The sequence below is a fragment of the Mus musculus genome, chromosome 17 (assembly GCF_000001635.26).
Source record: "Mus musculus strain C57BL/6J chromosome 17, GRCm38.p6 C57BL/6J".
Lineage (NCBI taxonomy): Eukaryota > Metazoa > Chordata > Mammalia > Rodentia > Muridae > Mus > Mus musculus.
This window is the reverse complement of record NC_000083.6, coordinates 30,151,424-30,177,047: the sequence shown is the minus strand read 5'-3', so window position 1 is coordinate 30,177,047 and position 25,624 is coordinate 30,151,424. Positions and strand designations below refer to the sequence as shown.

The 25,624-nt window shown below is 42.6% G+C and overlaps 1 protein-coding gene across 5 annotated transcripts in view; it reads right to left on the bottom strand.

Moving 5' to 3' along the window:
* Positions 1-25,624, bottom strand: part of Zfand3 (zinc finger, AN1-type domain 3) — a 205,785-nt gene that overhangs the window by 33,776 nt on the left and 146,385 nt on the right. For 3 of the 5 annotated variants that reach the window (NR_151443.1, NM_001356265.1, XM_006524028.2), the window contains one exon: positions 23,680-23,745. The exons of the other annotated variants lie outside the window; for them this stretch is intronic. Coding sequence is in view for 2 of the 3 variants with exons in the window: in NM_001356265.1 (NP_001343194.1) it covers positions 23,680-23,745 (66 nt within the window). In the remaining variant the exon portion in view is untranslated. The remainder of the gene's footprint in view (positions 1-23,679; positions 23,746-25,624) is intronic. 5 annotated transcript variants of the gene reach the window in all.

Here is a 25,624-nt window from a genome sequence, read left to right as displayed (position 1 = left end):
TGTAAATGATCAGAGATCAAAGCTAAAAATACAAATAAATGGCATTGAAACTAAAGGTTTAGTAGACACAGAAGCAGATGTAACAATCATCTCACCAGAATGTTGGGATCCAGATTGGCCTCTTCAGGAGATAAATACTATAATTACATATTTACTAGTAGTTACGGCTATTATTAAGATACCTGTACAAATTAAAACTGACAATGCTCCAGGATATGTTTCTTGCATATTACAACATAAAGCATATTACAGACATACCACACAATTCTATAGGACAAGAAGTTATAGAAAGATCTAATCACACTTTAAAAGATATGCTTAATAAACAGACAGGGGTAATAAAGACCCCCAGAGACAGATTACATAGTCCTTTATTAACTTTAAATGTTTAAATGCTAATAAGAAAGAACCAGCAGCTATGGAGAGACACTGGATAACAGAAACCACTGCTGAATTAAATCATCCTGTATATTTTAAGGTATGTTGACCTCAGAATGGAACCCAGGATATGTGCTACACTGGGGAAGAGGTTTTGTCTTTGTTTCTACAGAAGAAGAAAGTTATGGGTACCATCAAGACTGATAAAGATTAGATTTAAGCAGGAGAGACCTCCTAAGGACAGCCAATAGTTCATCAGACAGCTTGGTCAATCAGTCCAAACTAACTTATAAAGACATAACAAATGCCTTTCATTTGATCAGGCATGAAAAAATAAAACCAAAAAATACTAATTATCTTCAAATGATAATTTACCAAAAGTACATTTGCCTTACTGGCATGAAATGAAAACTGGGTATTTTTAGACCATGTGTCTTAATTTCATGTTAGAATATTAGACCATAAATGGCCACATGGCCCACTCCATCTTTGACATTACCTTTTAAGTTTTCTTCTTAGATAAAAAGGACATTTAAGACCGTGGTCCCTGGCCCGGGGGAGTCTGCGGACACCCGCAAGGACCCACACAGGATCCGCCACGGGATCCTAAGACCTCTGGTGAGTGGAACACAGCGCCTGCTCCAATCCAATTGCGCAGGACCAGAGACTGCAGTAATTAAGGAAGCAGGTAACCCGGCCTGATACAGGGCTCAAGTCCCTTCCGGCTGGCCCACTGCAGCACCGTGGTCCCTGGCCTGGGGGAGTCTCCGGACACCCGCAAGGACCCACACAGGATCCTAAGTCCTCTGGTGAGTTGAACACAACTTCTGCCAGGAGGCAGGTTCAAACACCAGATATCTGGGCACCATCCCTGCAAGAGGAGAGCTTGCATGCAGAGAGTACTCTGACCACTGAAACTAAGGATAGAGCTAGTCTCCCAGGTCTGCTGATAGAGGCTAACATAATCACCTGAGGAACAAGCTCTAACCAGAGACAACTATAACAACTAGCTCCAGAGAATACAAGATGGCAAAAGGCAAATGTAAGAATCCTACTAACAGAAATCAAGACCGCTCACCATCATCAGAACGCAGCACTCCCACGCCACCTAGTCCTGGGCAGCCCAACACAACCGGAAAGCTAGACCTGGATTTAAAAGCATATCTCACGATGATGGTAGAGGACAACAAGAAGGACTTTAATAACTCACTTAAAGAAATACAGGAGAACACTGCTAAAGAGTTACAAGTCCTTAAAGAAAAACAGGAAAACACAACCAAACAGGCAGAAGTCCTTATAGAAAAACAGGAATACACATCCAAACAGGTGATGGAAATGAACAAAACCATACTAGACCTAAAAAGGGAAGTAGACACAATAAAGAAAACCCAAATCGAGGCAACGCTGGAGATAGAAACCCTAGGAAAGAAATCTGGAACCATAGACGCGAGTATCAGCAACAGAATACAAGAGATGGAAGAGAGAATCTCAGGTGCAGAAGATTCCATAGAGAACATCGGCACAACAATCAAAGATAATACAAAACGCAAAAAGATCCTAACTCAAAACATCCAGGAAATCCAGGACACAAGGAGAAGACCAAACCTACGGATAATAGGAGTTGATGAGAATGAAGATTCTCAACTTAAAGGGCCGGATAATATCTTCAACAAAATTATAGAAGAAAACTTCCCAAACCTAAAGAATGACATGTCCATGAACATACAAGAAGCCTACAGAACTCCAAATAGACTGAACCAGAAAAGAAATTCCTCCCGACACATAATAATCAGAACAACAAATGCACTAAATAAAGAGAGAATATTAAAAGCAGTAAGGGAGAAAGGTCAAGCAACATATAAAGGCAGACCTATCAGAATTACACCAGACTTTTCACCAGAGAATATGACAGCCAGAAGAGCCTGGACAGATGTTATACAGACACTAAGAGAACACAAATGCCAGCCCAGGCTACTATACCCGACCAAACTCTCAATTACCATAGATAGAGAAACCAAAGTATTCCACGACAAAACCAAATTCACACATTATCTTTCCACGAATCCAGCCCTTCAAAGGATAGTAATAGAAAAGAAGCAATACAAGGACGGAAATCACGCCCTAGAACAAGCAAGAAAGTAATCCCTCAACAAACCAAAAAGAAGACAGCCACAAGAACAGAATGCCAACTCTAACAACAAAAATAAAAGGAAGCAACAATTACTTTTCCTTAATATCTCTTAATATCAATGGACTCAATTCCCCAATAAAAAGACATATAGACTAACAAATAGGCTACACAAACAGGACCCAACATTCTGCTGCTTACAGGAAACCCATCTCAGGGAAAAAGACAGACACTACCTCAGAGTGAAAGGCTGGAAAACAATTTTCCAAGCAAATGGTCTGAAGAAACAAGCTGGAGTAGCCATTCTAATATTGGATAAAATCGACTTCCAACCAAAAGTTATCAAAAAAGACAAGGAGGGACATTTCATACTCATCAAAGGTAAAATCCTCCAAGAGGAACTCTCAATTCTGAATATCTACGCTCCAAATGCAAGGGCAGCCACATTCATTAAAGACACTTTAGTAAAGTTCAAAGCACACATTGCACCTCACACAATAATAGTGGGAGACTTCAACACACCACTTTCATCAATGGACAGATCATGGAAACAGAAACTAAACAGGGACACAGTGAAACTAACAGAAGTTATGAAACAAATGGATCTGACAAATATCTACAGAACATTTTATCCTAAAACAAAAGGATATACCTTCTTCTCAGCACCTCACGGGACCTTCTCCAAAATTTACCATATAATTGGTCACAAAACAGGCCTCAACAGATACAAAAATATTGAAATTGTCCCATGTATCCTATCAGACCACCATGGCCTAAGGCTGATCTTGAATAACAACATAAATAATGGAAAGCCAACATTCATGTGGAAACTGAACAACACTCTTCACAATGATACCTTGGTCAAGGAAGGAATAAAGAAAGAAATTAAAGACTTTTTAGAGTTTAATGAAAATGAAGCCACAACATACCCAAACCTATGGGACACAATGAAAGCATTTCTAAGAGGGAAACTCACAGCTCTGAGTGCCTCCAAGAAGAAACGCGAGAGAGCACATACTAGCCGCTTGACAACACATCTAAAAGCTCTAGAAAAAAAGGAAGCAAATTCACCCAAGAGGAGTAGACAGCAGGAAATAATCAAACTCAGGGGTGAAATCAACCAAGTGAAAACAAGAAGAACTATTCAAAGAATTAACCAAAGGAGGACTTGGTTACTTTGAGAAAATCAACAAGATAGGTAAACCCTTAGCTAGACTCACTAGAGGGCACAGGGACAACATCCTAATTAACAAAATCAGAAATGAAAAGGGAGACATAACAGATCCTGAAGAAATCCAAAACACTATCAGATCCTTCTACAAAATGCTATACTCAACAAAACTGGAAGACCTGGACGAAATGGACAAATTTCTAGACAGATACCAGGTACCAAAGTTAAATCAGGATCAAGTTGACGAACTAAACAGTCCCATATCCCCTAAAGAAATAGAAGCAGTCATTAATAGTCTCCCAGCCAAAAAAAGCCCAGGACCAGATGGGTTTAGTGCAGAGTTCTACCAGACCTTCAAAGAAGATCTAATCCTAGTTCTGCACAAACTATTCCACAAAATAGAAGTAGAGGGAACTCTACCCAACTCATTCTATGAAGGCACAATTACTCTGATACCTAAACCACAAAAAGATCCAACAAAGATAGAGAACTTCAGACCAATTTCCCTTATGAATATCGATGCAAAAATCCTCAATAAAATTTTCGCGAACCGAATCCAAGAACACATTAAAGCAATCATCCATCCTGACCAAGTAGGTTTTATTCCAGGGATGCAGGGATGGTTTAATATACGAAAATCCATCAATGTAATCCATTATATAAACAAACTCAAAGACAAAAACCACATGATCATCTCGTTAGATGCGGAAAAAGCATTCAACAAGATCCAACACCCATTCATGATAAAATTCTTGGAAAGATCAGGAATTCAAGGCCCATACCTAAACATGATAAAAGCAATCTACAGCAAACCAGTAGCCAACATCAAAGTAGATGGTGAGAAGCTTGAAGCAATCCCACTAAAATCAGGGATTTAATCTTCGACAAGGGAGCTAAAACCATCCAGTGGAAGAAAGACAGCATTTTCAACAAGGCTGCTCACTTTCTCCCTACCTCTTCAACATAGTACTTGAAGTCCTAGCCAGAGCAATTCGACAACAAAAGGAGATCAAGGGGATACAAATTGGAAAAGATGAAGTCAAAATATCACTTTTTGCAGATGATATGATAGTATATATAAGTGACCCTAAAAAATCCACCAGAGAAGTCCTAAACCTGATAAACAGCTTCGGTGAAGTAGCTGGATATAAAATTAACTCAAACAAGTCAATGGCCTTTCTCTACACAAAGAGTAAACAGGCTGAGAAAGAAATTAGGGAAACAACACCCTTCTCAATAGTCACAAACAATATAAAATATCTTGGCAAGACTCTAACTAAGGAAGTGAAAGATCTGTATGATAAAAACTTCAAGTCCCTGAAGAAAGAAATTAAAGAAGATCTCAGAAGATGGAAAGATCTCCCATGCTCATGGATTGGCAGGATCAACATTGTAAAAATGGCTATCTTGCCAAAAGCAATCTACAGATTCAATGCAATCCCCATCAAAATTCCAACTCAATTCTTCAACGAATTAGAAAGAGCAATCTGCAAATTCATCTGGAATAACAAAAAACCTAGGATAGCAAAAGCTCTTCTCAAGGATAAAAGTACCTCTGGTGGAATCACCATGCCTGACCTAAAGCTTTATTACAGAGCATTTGTTATAAAAACTGCATGGTACTGGTATAGTGACAGACAAGTAGACCAATGGAATAGAATTGAAGACCCAGAAATGAACCCACACACCTATGGTCACTTGATCTTCGAAAAGGGAGCTAAAACCATCCAGTGGAAGAAAGACAGCATTTTCAACAAATGGTGCTGGCATAACTGGTTGTTATCATGTAGAAGAATGCGAATCAACCCATTCCTCTCTCCTTGTACTAAGGTCAAATCTAAGTGGATCAAGGAACTTCACATAAAACCAGAGACACTGAAACTTATAGAGGAGAAAGTGGGGAAAAGTCTCGAAGATATGGGCATAGGGAAAAAATTCCTGAATAGAACAGCAATGGCTTATGCTGTAAGATCGAGGATTGACAAATGGGACCTCATGAAACTGCAAATCTTCTACAAGGCAAAAGACACCGTCAATAAGACAAAAAGACCACCAACAGATTGGGAAAGGATCTTTACCTATCTTAAATCAGATAGGGGACTAATATCCAATATATATAAAGAACTCAAGAGGGTGGACTCCAGAAAATCAAATAACCCCCTTAAAAGATGGGGCTCAGAGCTGAACAAAGAATTCTCACCCGAGGAATACCGAAAGGCTGAGAAACACCTGAAAAAATGTTCAACATCCTTAATCATCAGAGAAATGCAAATCAAAACAACCCTGAGATTCCATCTCACATCAGTCAGAATGGCTAAGATCAAAAATTCAGGTGACAGCAGATGCTGGCGAGGATGTGGAGAAAGAGGAACACTCCTCCATTGTTGGTGGGATTGCAAGCTTGTACAACCACTCTGGAAATCAGTCTGGCAGTTCCTCAGAAAATTGGACATAGTACTACCGGAGGATCCTGCATTACCTCTCCTGGGCATATATCCAGAAGATGTCCCAACCGGTAAGAAGGACACATGCTCCACTATGTTCATAGCAGCCTTATTTATAATAGCCAGAAGCTGGAAAGAACCCAGATGCCCCTCAACAGAGGAATGGATACAAAAAATGTAGTACAATTACACAATGGAGTACTATTCAGCTATTAAAAAAATGAATTTACGAAATTCCTAGGCAAATGGTTGGACCTGGAGGGCATCATCCTGAGTGAGGTAACCCAATCACAAAAGAACTCAAATGAAATGTACTCACTGATAAGTGGATATTAGCCCAGAAACTTAGTATAGTGAGATATAAGGTACAAGATGCAAAACACATGAAACTGAAGAAGAACGAAGACCAAAGTGTGGACACTTTGCTCCTTCTTAGAATTGGAAACAATCACCCATGGAAGGAATTACAGAGACAAAGTTTGGAGCTGAGACAAAAGGATGGACCATCTAGAGACTGCCATATCCAGGGATCCATCCCATAATTAGCCTCCAAACGATGACACCATTGCATACACTAGCAAGCCTTTGTTGCAAGGACCGTGATATAGCTGTCCCTTGTGAGACTAGGCCGGGGCCTAGCAAACACAGAAGTGGATGCTCACAGTCAACTATTGGATGGATCACAGGGCCCCCAATGGAGGAGCTAGAGAAAGTATCCAAGGAGCTAAAGAGATCTGCAACCCTATCGGTGGAACAACATTATGAACTAACCAGTACCCCAGAGCTCTTGACTCTAGCTGCATATGTATCAAAAGATGGCCTAGTCGGCCATCACTGGAAAGAGAGGCCCATTGGTCTGGCAAACTTTATATGCCCCAGTACAGGGGAACGTCAGGGCCAAAAAAAGGGAATGGGTGGGTAGGGGAGTGGGGGGAGGGTGTGGGGGACTTTTGGGATAGCATTGGAAATGTAATTGAGGAAAATACGTAATAAAAAAATTTTTTTTAAAAAAGGACATTTTAATTGTTTGGTATTAATTGATAGGTTTACATACTAGAAAAATTACAAAACATTTAGATTATTATACAAAAAAAAAAAAAAAAAAAACCCAAATCCACCTTCTACAGGGTTACTAGAAAGGCAACTAATGTCCAAAGGGAATCGCTTTGCAAATGCCAGTGAACTCATCTGTGCACGCAACCCTGACCAATTCTGAGCCAAACGATGCCCCTGTGGTGGGTTTGGCCTAATGCTGCTTGTACTGGATTACTTTCGGTCCCTAAAACTGTTTACACAAGAATCACGTGTGAGACACTGAGGGATCCTACCCACAGTTGGTTCTGATTGGTAAATGAAGCCGCTGGACGCCAGTGGCTGGGTAAGGCAGATGGAGATGGGACTTGGAGGATTCCTGTTCATGAGACAGGGAGGAAGGAGAGGAAGGAGGAGGTCCACCATGCCAGGAGGAGGAAGAGAGCCACTGTGCCTGAGAAGGTGTGGGGCAGAGAGCATAGCCGCCACATACTTAAGTAGATTTAATTGGGAACCGCTACATACCCTAGTTACGGATATCATATTTATTGGTGAACTTATGCTCATCTCATATCCTGGTAACTGGGGACTCGTCAGAAAGCAAGGAAGCTACCAGCATTGGCTTTGTGGCTTCTATCGCAAACGCACTTCATGTAGAGAATAAATACTGTCTCTTTGCAAAACAAATCTGGATATTTTACAAGGCACACAGAACTTTATACTTGGTCACTGCCAACCACCCTATGGTCAGAAGGGCACCCCTTACAATAATGGATTGGATCCATTCAAAGGCAGGCTTAGCCATGAAAGGAAAGGTATTACAGTAGAATTGGTTCCTATCTGAATTCTCTCATGACCAGGGTGTGGTAACAAAGGGGTCTGTGCCTTTTGCACTGAGGAAATATCTCAAACTGTCTAACTGCTCACCCGTCCCATAAAAGATGCACCTATTGAACTGTGGGGACCAATGGAATGGTCACAGAATTTGGCTAATGCATGGTTTTCACCCCAGCATGTGACTCATAAGCATGGTAAAACTGAATGATTAAGATTTAGTTAAAAAACAAAATTTGGCACCCAACATGGAGCATGACCACATGAACAAAGAAATCATACAAGCTGTGGACAAATTAATAAGTCATCAGATTTGGAAAAGTACTTGGGAAATCCTCAGAGTTAAATAATATTAAAAGGGAGAATCTTTCCCATGTGAAAATGGGAAATATAATATTGGGCATTAGGACTCCATTTAATGCTACTTTAGATGGCTTGAAAATAAAAGCACAAAATGAAAAGATAAATGACTTAATTGAGATTTGACATAGTACTGATTATAATTACTATCAGTCTGGTAGTTCATATTTTATCCTTAATAGCCATAGTGGTTTTTTTGTGCCAAATAAGAAAAGTGGACTGATAAGAGACAAGCCTCAGAAAGACTTATAGATGAAAACAAGAAAAATACTCAGACACAGGTGGAAGAATTTAGACCAAGAATAAGGAAACTGAAGAGGGGTGACCCACGGCTGTTAAAAAGTCCACCTCAGTTTACCCAGTTACTATGCAAGGTCTACCCGTACACAATAAGCACCCCCAAGGTTATGAAGATGTTAAATCCTATAGAAATATTAGATGTGAAGTGATTTAAGGAAACAGTCATTTCATATGGCATGCATTCACCCTATGTGAAACAGATATTAAATTCATAGGAAACTCAGAAGACTTTGCAACACCAGTATTAGAAGCTGATCCTCAGTTACAATGGCCATCATGGTGACATAGACTAATGAACTAGGGCTGGCGGTATTAATCCTGCCTAGGATCAGCAGCTCGGTGAAGGCCAACACACAATGTAATGGTCACACCTTGGCACTGTGTCGTTTAGTGGCTTTACATGCTTGGGACAGGGCTGGCGATCAAGACGAGGGCTGAAATCATTTACTAAGATTATACATGGCCGCAAAGGAGCCTTTGTGATGTTTTGTTTTGGGTTTTTATTTCCCTTCAAAGCAAGACTTGAGCTGTAAATAGAACAGTATCAGATTCAGAAGTCAGACAAATGTTAATCAAATCTTTAGCTTTTGAAAATGCTAATTCGAATGCAAAGGGATGCTAAGGCCTTTAAAGGCAAGATCTGCACCGATACATGAATAAATGAGAAATACAGCTAACACTGGATCTTATGTTTTTGAGGCTACTCTGATAGAAGTAATTTGTAAACGTTTTAAGAAAAATCAAAATGTCCAATTTTTATGTTGTTTTTTCTTGTCGATTCATTCATTCATTCATTCATTCATTCATTCATTCACTTTATATCCTGATCACAGCCCCTCTTCCCCCATCAAGAGGAAGTGAGGAGATCTTGTTAGTTACAGAACTACCAGTTTGTGCCAGGCTAGAAGCAAGTGCTAACACTTATCATTTAGCTGCCACTGCATACATCTCCCCCAACCATCCATCTTTTAAAAGCCACCCTGTATGTCAGACATGTAATTGAAACTACGATGTGATAGCATTATGTGTGGAGAAGAGTTCAACAGTTTTCTAGGATCAAAAAAAAAAAAAAAAAACCAACCAGCAGCCACCAGGACACTTTCTGTTAAGTGAACACACACCCACATTCAAAGTAAAAGCCATTAGTTGGGCAGTGGTGGTGCACACCTTTAATCAACACTCAGGAGGCAGAGGCAGGCAGATTTCTGAGTTCGAGGCCAGCCTGGTCTACAGAGTGAGTTCCAGGACAGCCAGGCGATACAGAGAAACCCTGTCTCAAAAAACAAACAAACAAACAAACAAACACCACCAATATCATGTTACAGCTCTGCCCTCACTGAAGTAACAGGAAGTGGACACCCTGAGCTCAATGTTCTCCTAGCTTATTATGCATGGATACATTTTTAATAAGTTCTGAAAGGGCAGATGAATGTGGGAAATGCATAACAGGTAACTAATTCCCTAGCCTGTAGAACTAATAGAGATGTGGTTTATTTAAAATTCTGAGTTGTGGTTCTGCTATTTGGGAATGGCTTTTTGAAACTCTGTGGGTGGATACTGGTAATGAAACAGAATTCAGAACGGCAGGGAGCATAAGGGCAAATAAGCTTTTTATATCAGATGTGCATGTATACCAAAAATAATTATACATATAGCGTGGGCGGCTGGTTAACGGAGTCCATAGAGGCACTCGGCTGTTCAGATAACTAAGCACAAGATGAGGTCCCCATGACAAAAATGCCTCCAAGGTTAAACAAAAACAAGTAACACTCTATGGGCCCTAGACTGTGATGAAATCCATAATAAGAGAAATATGCAATTATAAAATTAAAAAACAGAAGAATTTGAGAAATAAGGCATAATTTTAAAGGCAAACTTGTAAAATCTCTGAAAAGATTGCTTTATACACACACACATACACAGTAAAAATAACTTAAAACAAGAACTAGAACAAAAGCAGAATAGAACAAAGTCAAAAAAGAGTTAGGGATATGGGTCAGTGGGAGAGTCCTTGAGGGGTGGAATGACGTCCTAGGGTGTCCTAGGGATGACAATGAGACAGCCGAGCTATCTTTCTGGTTCCTTCTCAGATGGAACTTAAAAATGAATTTTAAAAAAACCCACGAAGAATGAACCTATTTCAATAAAACAACTGTATGTGTTTAACATATTTAAAAGGCAAGGGACCTGTAAAAATCTGTATGTGCAAGCTTGCTCCCTGTGTATCCATGCCCACAGAAACCAGAAAGAGGAGCAGTGGGCAGATGTGAGCTCCTGGAGATGGTCCTCTGTGAGAGAAGCAAGTTGCTCTTAACCACTGACCCATCTCCTCAGCCTCAGCAAAAAATGTTAAAGATGTTCTCAGTAGATTATAGAGGAAATTAAGCTGACCCTGGTGGCTACAAGCCACTGTGACCAAAGAAGATCCCAAAGCTGGACTCAGAAAAAGCAGGAACAGTAGAACCTGGGCAGACAGAATGCCAGGGACCCACATGAAGTACTGTGAAAGGTTGCAAGCTTTGTGCTGCAGCCAGCCCACTGCCTTATGAAAACACTGGCCAGGCCTTCTCTAAAGACATAAACAGGCTGAACAGACAATCATGTCCACAGTCTCTCAGCCTCAGTTTCTACCATAATGTGAACACCTGACAAACAGTTCTCAACTGGCTTAAAGGCCATTCTGCTAGTCAACATACCTATCCTACTCCGACCCATGGTCAGGCTCGACTAAAAGTCCTATTAAAAGAGGCATGGTAGAAGGAGGGGACCAATGCACTAAGAATGGAGTTGAGTGACATCTACATTATGAGTACCAGAATGAGAGGAGCAGGAGGACCATCAAAACCTTTCTAGTGTGGGCGGGTAACTCACACTGGGCTCAAGGTGCCTAGCAAGCTCTCAACGTCTTGAATGAAAAAACCAAGGACAGCCACTAGGCAGTTCATTATAAATCCTATGACACCAAAGATTGAAAACATGATTCTAAGGATTCGAAAGGTGACAGATTTCTAGAGACATTACTTATAAAAGTTAAAACCAGTGATATCTTACTTCTCAGTAATAACATAAAATGCCAGAAAAAAAGGAAGCAATGTGTTCATGGGGGAATTCTTACCAAACTCCCTGCAGTGGCCACAATAGTGAGGGTATCTGGTCTCTCTGCTGCTAACCCATGGGGGGTGTCCTCAGGCAAAGGAGGGGAGGGAAGAGGGCAAGAGCAAAGAAAGCAGCTCTGGGGCAACACGCTCCGCTCGGCTCAACAATAGCTCGACCAGATAAGAATTCCAAGACAGGGAGCCAAATCCAGGGCTTTGAGTGGGGCCACCCCAACATCTAGCCCATCTGTGAACTGTCGAGCAACAGGCTGGCCCTGCCAAAGCTCCGTGCCATAGAGTATCACAGGCTATCTGAGGAGTCCTGGAGAGGACTCAGTACCGATAGAGCAGCAGAAGTCAGAGGCCTGCACGCAGAGCAATGACTCACTGCAAAGGGCATTTGCAGGAAAACTGTGTGGACAAAAGGGTGCACAGTGGGACACACTGGGACACACCGCAGCTTCAATGATGACATGTTTATTTTTTATTTTATTTTTTTCTTTTTCTTTTTTTGGTTGTCCTTTTTTTATTTTACTTTTTGGGAAGGAGATTGCAAGGATGGATGGTACATATGGAATGATGGGAATTGGAGTGCACAATGTCAAATTCACAAAGAATCAATAAAAAGAGTTTAAGGAAGATAACCATTTAAGGTTTTGACAAAAGGTATGAGCAGGTTTGAGAGCAACTGAGGAACAGCCAATGCGGAGTTAGGGAAAACGTCCTCTTTCAAATGTACAGGCACTATGACATCAGACTACAGAAAATGAAACCTATTCCTAGTACATAAGCTGGTGGCTTGGCAGGGAGCATCAGAGTCACATGCATGCATGTTTTCTATTTATTGGATTCTTTTGTTTTATAGAGAACCCATGATAAGTAATATGGAAATCTTGCTTGTGGGTTTGTGGTCTGGAGCTGGACACACAATACACACATGCACACACACGAGAATAATAAACAGTTAATTACAGGGAACAGGGTTTCTCTAATCAGAAGTAGAAATAAATGGGCTAAAGAAGATGGTGCTGCACTTGACAGGTGACTGGGTTCCTCAACGGGGACGGAGAGGACAGGAGTGACACACTGCACTGAGGAGAGGAGAGGACAGGACTGCACTACAAGCACCAAGACAAGGAACTGCGAGCTGAGCACTCATTCAAGCAGGGATGGTCGAGGCTCTTCTCCCATGCTGTAAGGACCTCTACGTATAAAGTACTAAAACACATGTGTCCAGGAGAGGCTGGCTGTTCCTGTGGACTGCTGCTCACTCTCCTAAGTCACCTGAGGGCATGACATGCCACCTACTGTGTCCAACACTGTCAACATGAATGTTTCTGATTAGAGACCCCAGGCGTGCACCCACATTCCTCTCTCTGCTCTTTCCTCTGGGAAAGTACTGTGTGGTTTACACATACTCTCGCCACAGCATTAGTCTGGACTAGCTACTACTTGGAGATGATTTTTCCCCCGGTCCAACAGCATTTCCTGTAGCTACTTTGGGCTGATAGTCCTGCCTACGTCTTTAGTCAGAATAGAATGTCTTTGGACAAGCTTTGGCTTCCCACCACATCATGGACTTCTTTCTGTCAGTCCATCCAGCGGTCTGTGAGCCGTAACACCAGCTTCCCCTAGTTTCCCACCTCCTGACTGTTCTTGTGCACCTTTCGCAACCCTGAAGGGAGCCTGTTCCTCCCTCTGTCTTCCTTAACCCACTGACACCGTGTGCTTAGCTCCTTGTTCCTCTGTATTCATTCCCTTAATAATTAGAGTAGCTTTAACTGCGGTTCTAGACTGGCAATTTCTCAAACAGGCCGATATTTCTAATTTTCTTTAAGACTACCTACAACACTGGTTCTCTACTTTCCTAACGCTGGGCCCCTAATGAAGTTCCTCATATTGTGGTGACACCCAACCATAAAATTATTTTGCTGCCACTTAATAACTGTAATGTAGCTACTGTTATGACATTATAGTGTAAGTATCTGCTATGCGGGATATCTGATATGTAACTCTCATAGGGGTCACAGCCCACAGGATGAAAGCCGTGGACCGACAAGGGTGGAAATTGTAGTTCTCAGAAACTGGAACCCCACACCAGCCACTTGCTTCCCTCTGCACGCTGGCTGCCAGCAGCCCAGTCTCTCCTGGGTTCCTGCTTTACATTCTTTATTCAACCAATCCTTATCAACTCTGTCAACTACTCACTTAAACACCGCTCTCAGATCAAACTCTCTTTACTCTACTTGTTGATACTCACAAAATATCTAATAAATTAGTATCAACTGATGTGAGGGGTTTTGTATTGTTTTGAGAGACAGGGTTTCTCTGTGTAGCCCTGGCTGTCCTGGAACTTGCTCTGTAGACCAGGCTGGCCTTGAATTCACAGAAATCCACCTGCCTCTGTCTCCCAAGTGCTGGGATTAAAGGTGTGCACTACCACAACCAGCTTCAAATCTTACTTTGTATAGAAAAGATATCTACATTTGTCCAACGGCAAAGTATTTACAGACTAAAGGACCCACCTATAGTATTGCTTAGTTTGTCTGGCTTCTAACAATAGGATTATCATATATCAGGTTCTTTAAAATAAACTACCTACTCCATGGGTTATAGAATCAAAGAAAAATGATTAATGACAATGTCTCCCTTCAGCCTCCATTTTATTTAACAAGACTAGAAATTCGCCACCAGCAAGAAGATTCCTGATTATGACAAAGAGCTGAACAAGCAGAACACTTGTTCTCTGGATGAAACTGAAGAGTTGCTGTGAGCTCTGCTCTGTCCAGCTTCTGTCACTAGGATCTCATAGCTGTGGCTGGAGAGCGCTCAGAGCTGAGCAGTGCTACACTGTCTCAATTTCCCAAGCATTGGCTGCTCACAAGGCACTCAGAAGCCATGTAGTTCTCCTCAGGTTTTCTATTCACACAAAACACAATCCTGCTGCAGACGCCCGCCCGCCCGCCCGCCGACTCCACATCCCAGTATCCCTCTGTCGTGCCTAGTGAGTCCGAGGTTCTGAATTCTAGGAAGTTCCCAGGAAGGAGTCATCTCTTTAAAAGATCACCTTATGCTCTTGTGGCTGGCACAACCTCTATCCTCACTTAAAAACTATCTTATGTGTGTGTGTGCTTACACACGACACCTGAATATATGTAGTACACCACATTTGTGCAGGAGGCAAAAAAGGAGTTAAAGGATTGTAAACTACCCAAAGAGGGTGCTGGAAACCAAACCCAGGTCTTCTGCAAAACCAGCCAGAGCGCTTAATCACTGAGCCATCTCTCTAGCCTTGGCCTTTACTTTTTGAAATAAACCTAAATTACGTCTGCTGCTCTCTAAAGCTGGAATTGGTTGTATTTGTTTCTGAATTTAACCTGTTTCTTTGTGGTTGAATTCCTAGGGGCAAGCAATGTATTCACTTCTTTTGAAGGTTGTAGACTGAACTACAGGACTCCGTCATGGTGGTGGTTTAATACAGTGCTAGACTGGCTGACCCAGCTAGTCTATCTGATCCTACATTCCACAGAGACCCCCCCCCCCACTTCTGGTTTTTTTTTTCCTCTCCCCAAGACAGGGTTTCTCTGTATAGCTCTGGCTGTCCTGGAACTCACTTTGTAGACCAGGCTGGCCTCGAACTCAGAAATCTGCCTGCCTCTGCCTCCCGAGTGCTGGGATTAAAGGCGTGCGCCACCACGCCCAGCGAGACCCCCCACTTCTGAAGATGTCCTCTACAACCATCACAGTAAGCGATGCAGTAAGATTACAGTGTTACTCGCCCAGGATCACGAAGTGTTTCCAAAGGCATTTATCTCATGAAAGTGACGCTTTAGAAGCAAATGCAGGCATGAGGAGCATGAGCCAGCCCACCTGCTAGTAAGAGAGGCATCGGACGGTCTCTCTTCAGATAGATGAGCAAGCAGGAAAACAGATAACACAACTTGTCTTGAAAGCAAGCAGCAAGATGAGGCAGTAAAACCCCATCACCATCCATCATCCTCTCATGGGCCAGTGACATCCCAGCCTCTATTAGCCGCCGCAGCACCAGCGCAAGTCCCACACACTTTATCCTGTTTATAATTGCTGATGAGCAGTAATAAGGCCTCCATGCCTCCGCTCTGTCCGTTCCACTCCGGCACCCACCTATTAGGTAATAACTTTTATTTACAGCCTTGCTTGATATGCTGTTCTATTAGTATAGCCAGGAACCAAGTAGGGAAAAAAAAAGTCTCCTTAATGGGCAGTATCATTGCCAGGTGCTGGAGATTTATCCCCAGCGCTGTGCTGTGCTCTGCTGCTCGCTCTGGTGAGTCTGCTCTGGGCGCAAGGCTCCATTCCCACCCCAGTGACTTCTAGCTCAACTCACACCCTAAGGAGCAGCACTGCCTAGACGCTGCCACTGAGAAACACAAAAGCACCCAGGAGCAACACGGAGTAAATTTCTCTACACCATTCGGGAATACTGTAGGCTCAGACATACTGCCCCAGTGGAGCAATAGAACAGCTAAATTAATGGGTGTGTTTGGGCCTCTTTCTCCTTGGTAAGAGTGCAAGCTACGATAAATGACCATAAAAGTAAAAACTAAAATGTTCTACATGTATTCACGAACGTAAGCAAACTAAATTTGCTCAAAGCACACAGAAAGAAAAGGTTCAAATCCAAGGGCCACCCTGCACCCCACACTGTTCTAAAACAGCAACAAGCCAGTTCACACGCTCTGGCACAGCACAGACACAAGTGACTGGTGGCAAGGGGACACTGCTCTCATTTAGGGGCACTGTTACAAACCAGGAAGCATTCCCCTGCTTTTCCCAAAATCTATGCACCAGATGTGGTGTTTCAGACTGAAGCGCCCGGCACCCAGTCATCCACGTATCTAGTGCCTTAGTGAGTCCTTGTTTCATTATCTAACACAAACACGTGAGACACACTAATTACTAAAACCCAGTACCAGCCAACACAGAACAAAGCACGGGCCATCTCCCTTTACCTCCTCAACGGTCAAGCCCACATCCTCTAGGACACATCATAGACTACAGTGGGAAAGACTTTATTTAATTGGGCAAAACATGGGATGGTGGTACCTTTTCAATTAAAACATTTGCAGCTTTGTCAAATATTTTATATTCATTTTGCACCCCCCCCCCCAACTCCAGGATCAAATGAACCTCTTAAGACCTAAAATGATGAATGAACAAGGTAAAGGATTTTTAATACTTTTTCCTTGCCGTGGCAGATTTACTGTTTTGATCTTTCTTCAATGGTTACATTAAATGCAAATAAAAAAGAAAGGTTTATATCTTCCCTAATATTCTACTGATAGAAACTACATAAGTAGGTCAAATTTCTCATTTTCTGCCTCAAATGCTGAGACTGCAGACCTGAGGACGAACTCTGTCTGGAAGACCAACAAGGAAGAAACGTGAGTTACAGGTGCCCTCCCAGGAAGAAGAAGGGGAGGGGAAGAGAGGCGAGAAACGAGGGGAAGGGAAGAAGGAGAAGATACAGGAGAGATGACTCGTTTTTAGGAGAGCCACTCATGGTGAGTAACACTGACCACTACGGCTCGATCCACTTTAGAATGCAATGTTCAACATTTCAGATTAAAATGTTTTCATGAATACCAACAACCACACAACTGCAGGTGCAAGCTACATCTGACCTTTTAGGTTCTGAATCAGCTGGAAAGATTTTATAGAACCTCTTAGTTGCCCACAGGAAGGAAGCCTTCCTTTAACTGGTTCTGAATACTGCTGTGGAGGGCGGTTAGCATGTCAGCTGTCGTCTGTAGGGTATTCTCTTGACTAATGACTGATAGAGATAGATAGGTCCGCTCACCAGAGGACAAAGCCAGTCAACAGCGCTCCTTCCCAGCCTCTGCTCTAACTCCTGCCCTGACTTTCTTCAGAGGTGGAGTGTGACCAGAAAGTTTAAGATGAAATAAATCCCCTTTCCTCCCCAAGTAACTCTTACCACAGTGATAAAAAAAAAAAAAACAACAACAACAACAACAAAAAAAAAAAAAAACACCCACTACAACTGCAATTTTGAAATAACAAGCCCCAGGAAAAGCCTCAACAGCAAATAATCTTTAAGAAAGCCTAACAAAAAGCCAACCCCACTCCCACCCCTGCTTCCCACAAAATATTTTAAGCACAAAAATAAGAAACGATTTTTTCTATATAAGTAATACTGTGTAAGAATGCTGACCGAAGCCCCAACCACCATGCTTATGCATGTGGTATCATGTGGTGATCAGAAAAGATGAAGGACAAAAGCAATTCTTCTGGCGGCGTGTTGCCAAGGAAGCAGATTCTCCCTTGTAGCATATCTGATCTTGGCAGAAAGGTTCCAAGAATTAACAAGGGAACATGTGAAAAACACTGCAAGCCCTGAAGAACTTTGAGCTCTGCCGTCACCTGCAGGTGTGGCGCGCTTTAGCCAAGGCAGCCCGCAACACACACCCAGCGTTTTTTTTTTTCAGCCCTTCACTGACAGACATCTCAGCTTTCAACAAAGACTGAACGGGGGTGAAGAAGGGGGATACCCACCCAACTTTTCATTTGTTTTCCTGATTAAATACCCAAATTATTGTGATGATGCTTATTTTTACCAACAAAGAATGCAGTGAAGTTACCTCACAGGGGATCTGGGTGTGGTCCCAGCACTCACACAAAGGCTCACAACCCTCCCTGACCAGTTTCAGACGACAGGCTATCTTCTTCTGGGCTCCTTGGGCACTAGGCAAACATGTGGTGCATATGTATACAGGCAACAAACTCACACAGAAAATTATAAATCTTAAAAAAAAAAAATCCCCATGTCTAAAGCCCAGCATCAGAAAGCCTTTCAACCCAGCTCACCAGCAGAGCTAATCCTCCTTTTGCTCCTAGGGCTCCTATTTGCAATCTGTGTCTTAGAGCTACTACAGAGCACTACGTTATGGCTCCTTCTCTTCCTTGCTGCCCACCCCCACTTCTCATAGTAATGGCTGCAAGGCAAGCCACTTCGACACCACCACCACCACCACCACACCTACTAGCGACCCAAGTTATGACATTATCCTCTAGCAGATGCTAACAAGGACACCTGAAATACAAGCTGAGGTGTCAACCATTCACGTCTTTACTAAGACAAACAGCAACAGATCTAAAGCTGACCTCTAGATCCAAACAAAAAGAAACACACCTTTTCACAGTACGTTCTTATCTAAAAAATGTTCATACTCTTTAATATGTTATTTATGTGTATATAGATATATCTGGCTTATAAATTATATGTATGGATGTGTATGTGTGTAAGAGACAGAGAGAGAAGTCCTTTACTAGTTTCCCTCACATCTCACAGACTACATGTGTACCCTTATTCAGACACCACTGACTTACACAATTGTATTCCAGCTGAAGCATCCTTTTTAAAGGGTCTCAATTATAGCCCAGACTGACATCAAACTTCAAGAGAGCCGTGTGACCCACATGCTAAGTGTTTTACAGGGGTGAGCACCACACCCAGCAGAGGAGTCTTTTCTAAGGTCATTACAAATTCAACCCTGAGGCTAGCCTAGCTGTATCTGCTGGTTCTCAGGTCTCAAGCTACAGCTCTGAAGAAACAGCAGCACGTGTGCGTGCTTACTCCCCTCGTGTACAAGCATGATCTGTCTGGGAGATCCTCAGGAGACACAGCACAGAGTGTATGCTAGAAGCATGAACCCTTAAGAATACTTAAGGACCTAAATATAAAGATTAAAAGGATAGTCCAATCATGTAGCAATAACATGATTCAGAAGCAAAATTATCAGAACATGCTGATAATAAGAGAAAGAAAAAAGATGGCAGCATCAACTGCAGTTTTCAGAGCAAATCCTTAACTTACTTCTCAAAGTCCAGAAGCCTTGTCCTCCAGTGGCTCTGTGGGAGAGTCTGGCCACAGCTGCCCGTTCTCCAGTCGGGCTCCGTGGGAGAGTCTGGCCAGCCACAGCTGCCCGCTGCTGCACAGACCCCACTGACTTAAAGCCTTCCATGCCCACGCTGAGAAGCCTCAACTTCTACTTCAGCTTCTCAGGAGATGCTCGGAACAATGCACTAACCTCTCTTCTATCCTAGAAAGTTGCAATCATTTCCTAGCCAAGTCATCCATTCACCTACACAGAGGCATAGAAATGTCTGAGAACTCAACTGTCTTGTACCATTCACATACCTGAAAACAGAATATTCAGTTCCTAGTATGATAACTGCCATGAAGGAAAAAAAGGTGGCCAGCACATGCAGTTACTGAAGCTGAGCATGACACTGAGCACGGACAGTTCTCGTTAACTACAGCTTATTAAAATATAAAGACTGGGTGTCACAGTACACATAACAAATTATGTTACAGTTTCAATATGAAGACCCTCGGTGCTCATGCTCTGATGGTTTGTTCCCAGCTGGAAGCCATTCTGGAGTCTATGGAGTCTTCAGCATGTGGGGCCTGACTGATGCAGGCAGGTCACTCAGGTGAGCTCTGAAGGCTACACCTCCAGGCTCCTGATTCTGCCTTAAACTCTGCTTCCGGATCCAGCACATGGGAACAGCAGCCACGGTCCTCTCCCCCAGCCTCCCACCATGGGAGACTGACACTTATAAAAACAGTGCGACAAAATGAGCCTTCCCTCCCTTATCTTTTTCTCATGGGCATTTGGTCGGTGGTGAGAAAGTAATGCAGAGCAAGAGACTGTGGGCTGCTCTGAAAAGGAGTAGGGAGGAATTTAGAATGGGCCAACAGAGTTTTAGCGGCCATTCTGATGGAAGTCTAAGACCAATGGAGAGATGTAAAGACTGAGCTCTCAGGATTTCAGATGGGACTCTGCAGGGAACTGGACCACAAACATTATGTCAAACAATCTAACTACATCTTGCTTGAGTCCTGAATATTCGAAAGAAGCTGATTTTAAAAAGAGCAAACAAACCAACAGATTAATTTATCTGGCACAGGCAACTTTTCAAGAGAGTGTAACACACTGTGGTGTGGCCACTGCTCACTACATTCAGTGGGTTTAGAGTGAAAAATCAGAGACAGACAAAACAAAGCAAAAGGCAGGAGGATGTGATAAAGGCACAGCCTGGCAAAAAGAACATGACACTGTTTAGAACTGGGGACCAACTGAGCTATGGAGGTGATTAACACCATCACCTGGTGGTGCTGGTTCACGCCTTTAGTCCCAGCACTTAGAAGGCAGAGGTGGACAGTTCTCTGAGTTCAAGGCCAGCCTGGTCTACAGAGGTCCACAGCAGCCAAGACTAAAGAAACCTTGTCTCAACAAAACAAAACAAAAAAAGGGAGGAGGGGGAGGGGTTAAAATCATTAAAAAAAAAAAACCCTCACAACTTTAAATGAGACAATAGAAAGGATGCTTTGAGGGCAAGGCTCCATTCATCAAAGATTCCAAAGTGAAAAAGGCAAATTCACACTCTTTAGAGACTGACATTAAAATCTGAGTGCCTGAAGACTGAGCCAGGTAGGTAGGGTTCAGCCACCCAGCACAGACTACAGCCACCCAGCACAGACTCAGCTGTGGTAAGAGGGGGACCTGGCGACTTCCCAAGCTGGCAGAACCTGGCACCATCCACTGGTGTTGGTTTTTTATAGGCACACAGAACTCAAGAATTACAGAGCTATGGTTAAAGAAAAGTCACTCACAGCCCCTCTGAGCTCAGGTGATCAGCAGCAGGGGCAGCTGGCAAGCAGGGAACGCCGGGCAGTTACAGTAGGGATGCCAGGAGCAGGAGCCGGCAACAAAGCTGGAGCCACTGACCGGAGCTTGTCTGAGGAAAAGGCTACAAGGGATTGCAAACGGCAGAGCTGCCCATGTCTGCCGGGGCTCAGATGCTACCACAGCCCTGCATGGTGGCTACAAAGCCAACAGGGTGGAGGTTTCCCTGCTGATTTCTGGCCTTGCCATTCTTTCCTTACTATAGCCACTTACCTCCCTTTAGGAAGAAAAATATTTACTCTGCTTAACTTGATATCGGAAATGTGTACTTTTTTGAGGAACATCTTATTTTACAGGTGCCACAGTTACAAGTCTGCCTTCTGTCTCAGATAAGATTTGAGGGTTTTCAATTGTATTGAGGCTGCTAAGACTGGGGACTTTTAAAGTTGGACTGAATCCATGTTTGACTGTAGGTTGGTCATTTGTCTTTAGGGACTGGAAACAGAACACTCTGGCTTCCATCCCCCACAGGCTCATGTTCTCAGCCCTCTCCAGCATTTGTGTATCTGAGCTGAGGTGGCTGCTGAATTCAGAGCATGGAACCCTGTGTGCGTCTGGTGCTGCTGTGACTATGGCAGAAGGCTCTGCCCCACACCTTACAGCCTCCTTGCTGGACTGGACTTAAATCTTTCTTTCCTATCTTATTCTGGCAAGGTATTTTGATAACATTAAAAAAAAAAACTACTACAGTTATAAATAACAACAATGAACTATTCAATATCTACTGTGAGCTACAAATAATCCTCTTGTTACACTGACCTTGTGAGAAATTCTTATCATTCCACTTTATAGATGATAAACAAATTTAAAATGTCATCTTACTTTAAAACACACACACATACACATTTTGTAAGAAGCAAAATTAAAAAAAGAAACTGACCTAGTTTTAGAAATAGCATTTATAAAGTACATTACTAAACACTATTACCAAATCTGTGTTTTTGTTTTTTCCAAATTTTAATCAATGACAAGCTTTCTTACTGTAAGTTAGAAAGAAAGAAAAAAACAAAAAAGCATACAATGGAAACGTAAAGTGTAATGTAATACAACACAGACTTGAGCATCTGCAAGACTGACATTCAAGTCCTGCGGGACTGACTACTCATCAGTCATCTTACTCAGGAAAGCCACAGTGTCCTGAGCACCCACCATCCTTTTCATAATGAGAACCACCTGCAGAGCTGGTCTCCCAACACTCCAGGCAACTGTTCTGTGCCTCCATCAGGCAGAGAAACCCCTCTCCTGGCAGAGCTTGCTCACTGTGCACAGGAGTAATGACGGCATGCCAGGACAATCACACACACCTCTGCCTCAAAGATGGCCATTTGGAAGAAAACAGTAAATCACATTCTTTAAGCATCCACAGCTGTATGCTACTGAGTCAGTGTGCGGCAGTCAAGCACTCATCAACTGTATGCACAGGAGCTGAGGCTTGAAGCTGCACATGCAAACAGTTTATGCTGCTTCTGTTTGAGAGTTTAAAAGGACTGAATTAAGTTATGAAGAACATCTCAACTGTGACCTTTGGAAAACAATATAATATGAATACAAACCTTGAGATATTTTAAACAGCAGGTAGTGTTACAAGAAAGGCAAACCATTTAAAATAAATTAAGCTATAGGCTAAGGGAGCCATGGGCATTAGGTCCGCTTTTTAAAGGTCTACAAGATTCATGACTTCGTGTTTAATAAAAATGTCACATATGACTGAGCCGTGTAGGTAGGGTTCAGTTGTCCCTCCGAAAAGACTGCATTCGGGAGAGCCCAAGCTTTGGTGCCAACAACTTTTACAAGCTCCTGAGATACTGTAGCAAGTCGCTATCTTCTTCCTTATAAAGCTTCTTTACGCTTTCATCACCTAGCATTTAAACATTGTTTTTACGAAATCTAGAACTTAGACAAACTGAGCAATACTCTGTATTTCATACCTGTTTAACATCCTTGGGGTCTTAACAAGTTGGTAAATTTTGATACCCACTTTGTTGGACCTAGCTGACAGCACTATGCAGGAGGTATGTGTCTTAGCAACATCACTCTCACTTCTAGCCAAATTCTACCCAATCTCAAGTACAAAATACATCATTTTGCAATTGATGCAAAGAATTAGACAGTCTCCTGGGGTATACATGCCAAGCTAGAACCAGTGGCTAATTTCTAGGTAGAATTCAGGTAAGAATGGTGTACATACCTGCACCACAGGATCTTTTGGTTGGTGTAATTAATGAGACATGAGCTGTGTCTGTGCATGGCCCACCTAAAAACAAGAAAGTAGGCACATCAGTCAGGTACCCTCCACATGCCCATGGCTGCCACGATGAACAAGAGAAGCCTACAAAGGACAGGCTCCCCCTGCAGACATGCTGGCAGTCGTAGCAGAAAGGAGATGACTATGCATACAGTCTTCTAAAGTGCTGATATTGTAGCTTAGCAATCAGCTCTAGTCTTTCTACAGAGTGTAATGTGCCTTTCATAAAACATTCTTAAGTCTCGAATAATGCTGAAAAGTTAAAGAAAAATTTAACTAGAATTCAGATCTAGGAGAGAAGAAATTACCCAAATGTGGGGGAGCTGAGCTCTTCCACAAAGCAACCAGTGAGGCATATGGCCTTTTTAAATCTCAGTGGTTACTGTACTTGGAATCCACTGTAAAACTGGCCTCACAGAAGGGCACTTACTCCCTAAGGAATAGCAAAGACCTCAGAAGAAATAAGGAGTGTTTCAGTATATAAAGGAAACACTGCTGATCAGGGGAGAACACTTAGTTTTCTTCTAAGAAGTGTGACTGATGCATCTTCATGGGGTCTTGGTGGGCGCAGATCTGACACGGTGTAGACGAGAGCTTAGTCAGCAGAGGCAGCTTGCAAAGTGTTCTGTAGAAGGCCTAGCAACACAGCACCAAGCTGGGACTGATTACCCTCCAACACCTCTCAATGATGGCGTCCCAACTTGGAAGACAAGAAGCTGCTGTACAAATATGAAGGTCAGTAACTGTCAGCTTGCCCTGGGAAAGCAACACAGGTGACAGCAAACGAAGAGAATAGAAGAGGACAGACAGGCAGTGCTACCTGATATTCTGAAAAGGCTTGTCGGGTAACTGACACAGACAGCTTTATCACTCACTGAAGAGGAGGAAAGACGAAAGAGCTCCACAACCCGTTGCTGGAAGCAGTGTCCGCAAGGTCATGGGGAAAGGGATTTGAGGGTCCAAACTGGGAAGTGTGCCATCACCCTGCCTTTCTTTCCTTACCAAGGCCATAATGCCAACAGCCCTCACAAGGCGTAAGACAAGAAGGAATAACCTTCAAGGGAACAAAGAACCAAGAAAGTGTGCTGTTCACTTCCAAAAGCACTCACACCCCGACAGTGTAAGCACAGATTAGGTCAGCAGCTTACTCGGGAAGGCAGAACTCATGAACTCAGTAAGTGGCTGCATGGAAAAGAATCAAGTGCCAGAGCATAGAACAGGTAATGAAGGTCCCATGCAGTCAAGGGGAAGGGCATGCATTACTGACCAACATTACCTGGAAAATGCAAGAATTTGAAAATGAGGCAAGAAAAATTAGGAAAATTCCAAAGACCTCTCAGAGGGCAGGGGAGGGTATTTCAACTGAATGTTTATTCCTGCAAATGTCACCTTCACCGAAGAAATAATAGTGAAATATACTAAATAAAATACAGTAAACTCCGAGGTGCTCAGAAGGGCTCCTGGGTTTTGAAAGTGAGCCACCCACATGGGTCCATCTTCTCCAGACTGCTCTACACTCTGACTTAGGACCCCGAAACATTGTGGCCCATGCCTGTGGATTCTGCTGTATGTTGTCAATGGCAACATCCCAATTTCTCTCACAATAAAAAGGAACAAAAAAGTTGTCAAAAGCCAGGGAGCTCATGGCGAACTATCTCTGCAATAAGGCTTTCTGCTGGGTCTCATCACCGTGGACATTTAACAACACTCATGGAGTTAAAATATGAGCTGGTGGATTAAATTAAGGAAGCAAATAGATTTTTAAAACCTTTTAATGGAGGTATAATATAAAGGGACCTCAAAGAATGGAACAGGTTAAGAATCCTTTATACAAAATACTTAGGATAAAAAATGTTTTGTATTTGGGTTGTTTGTCTGTTTGTTTGTC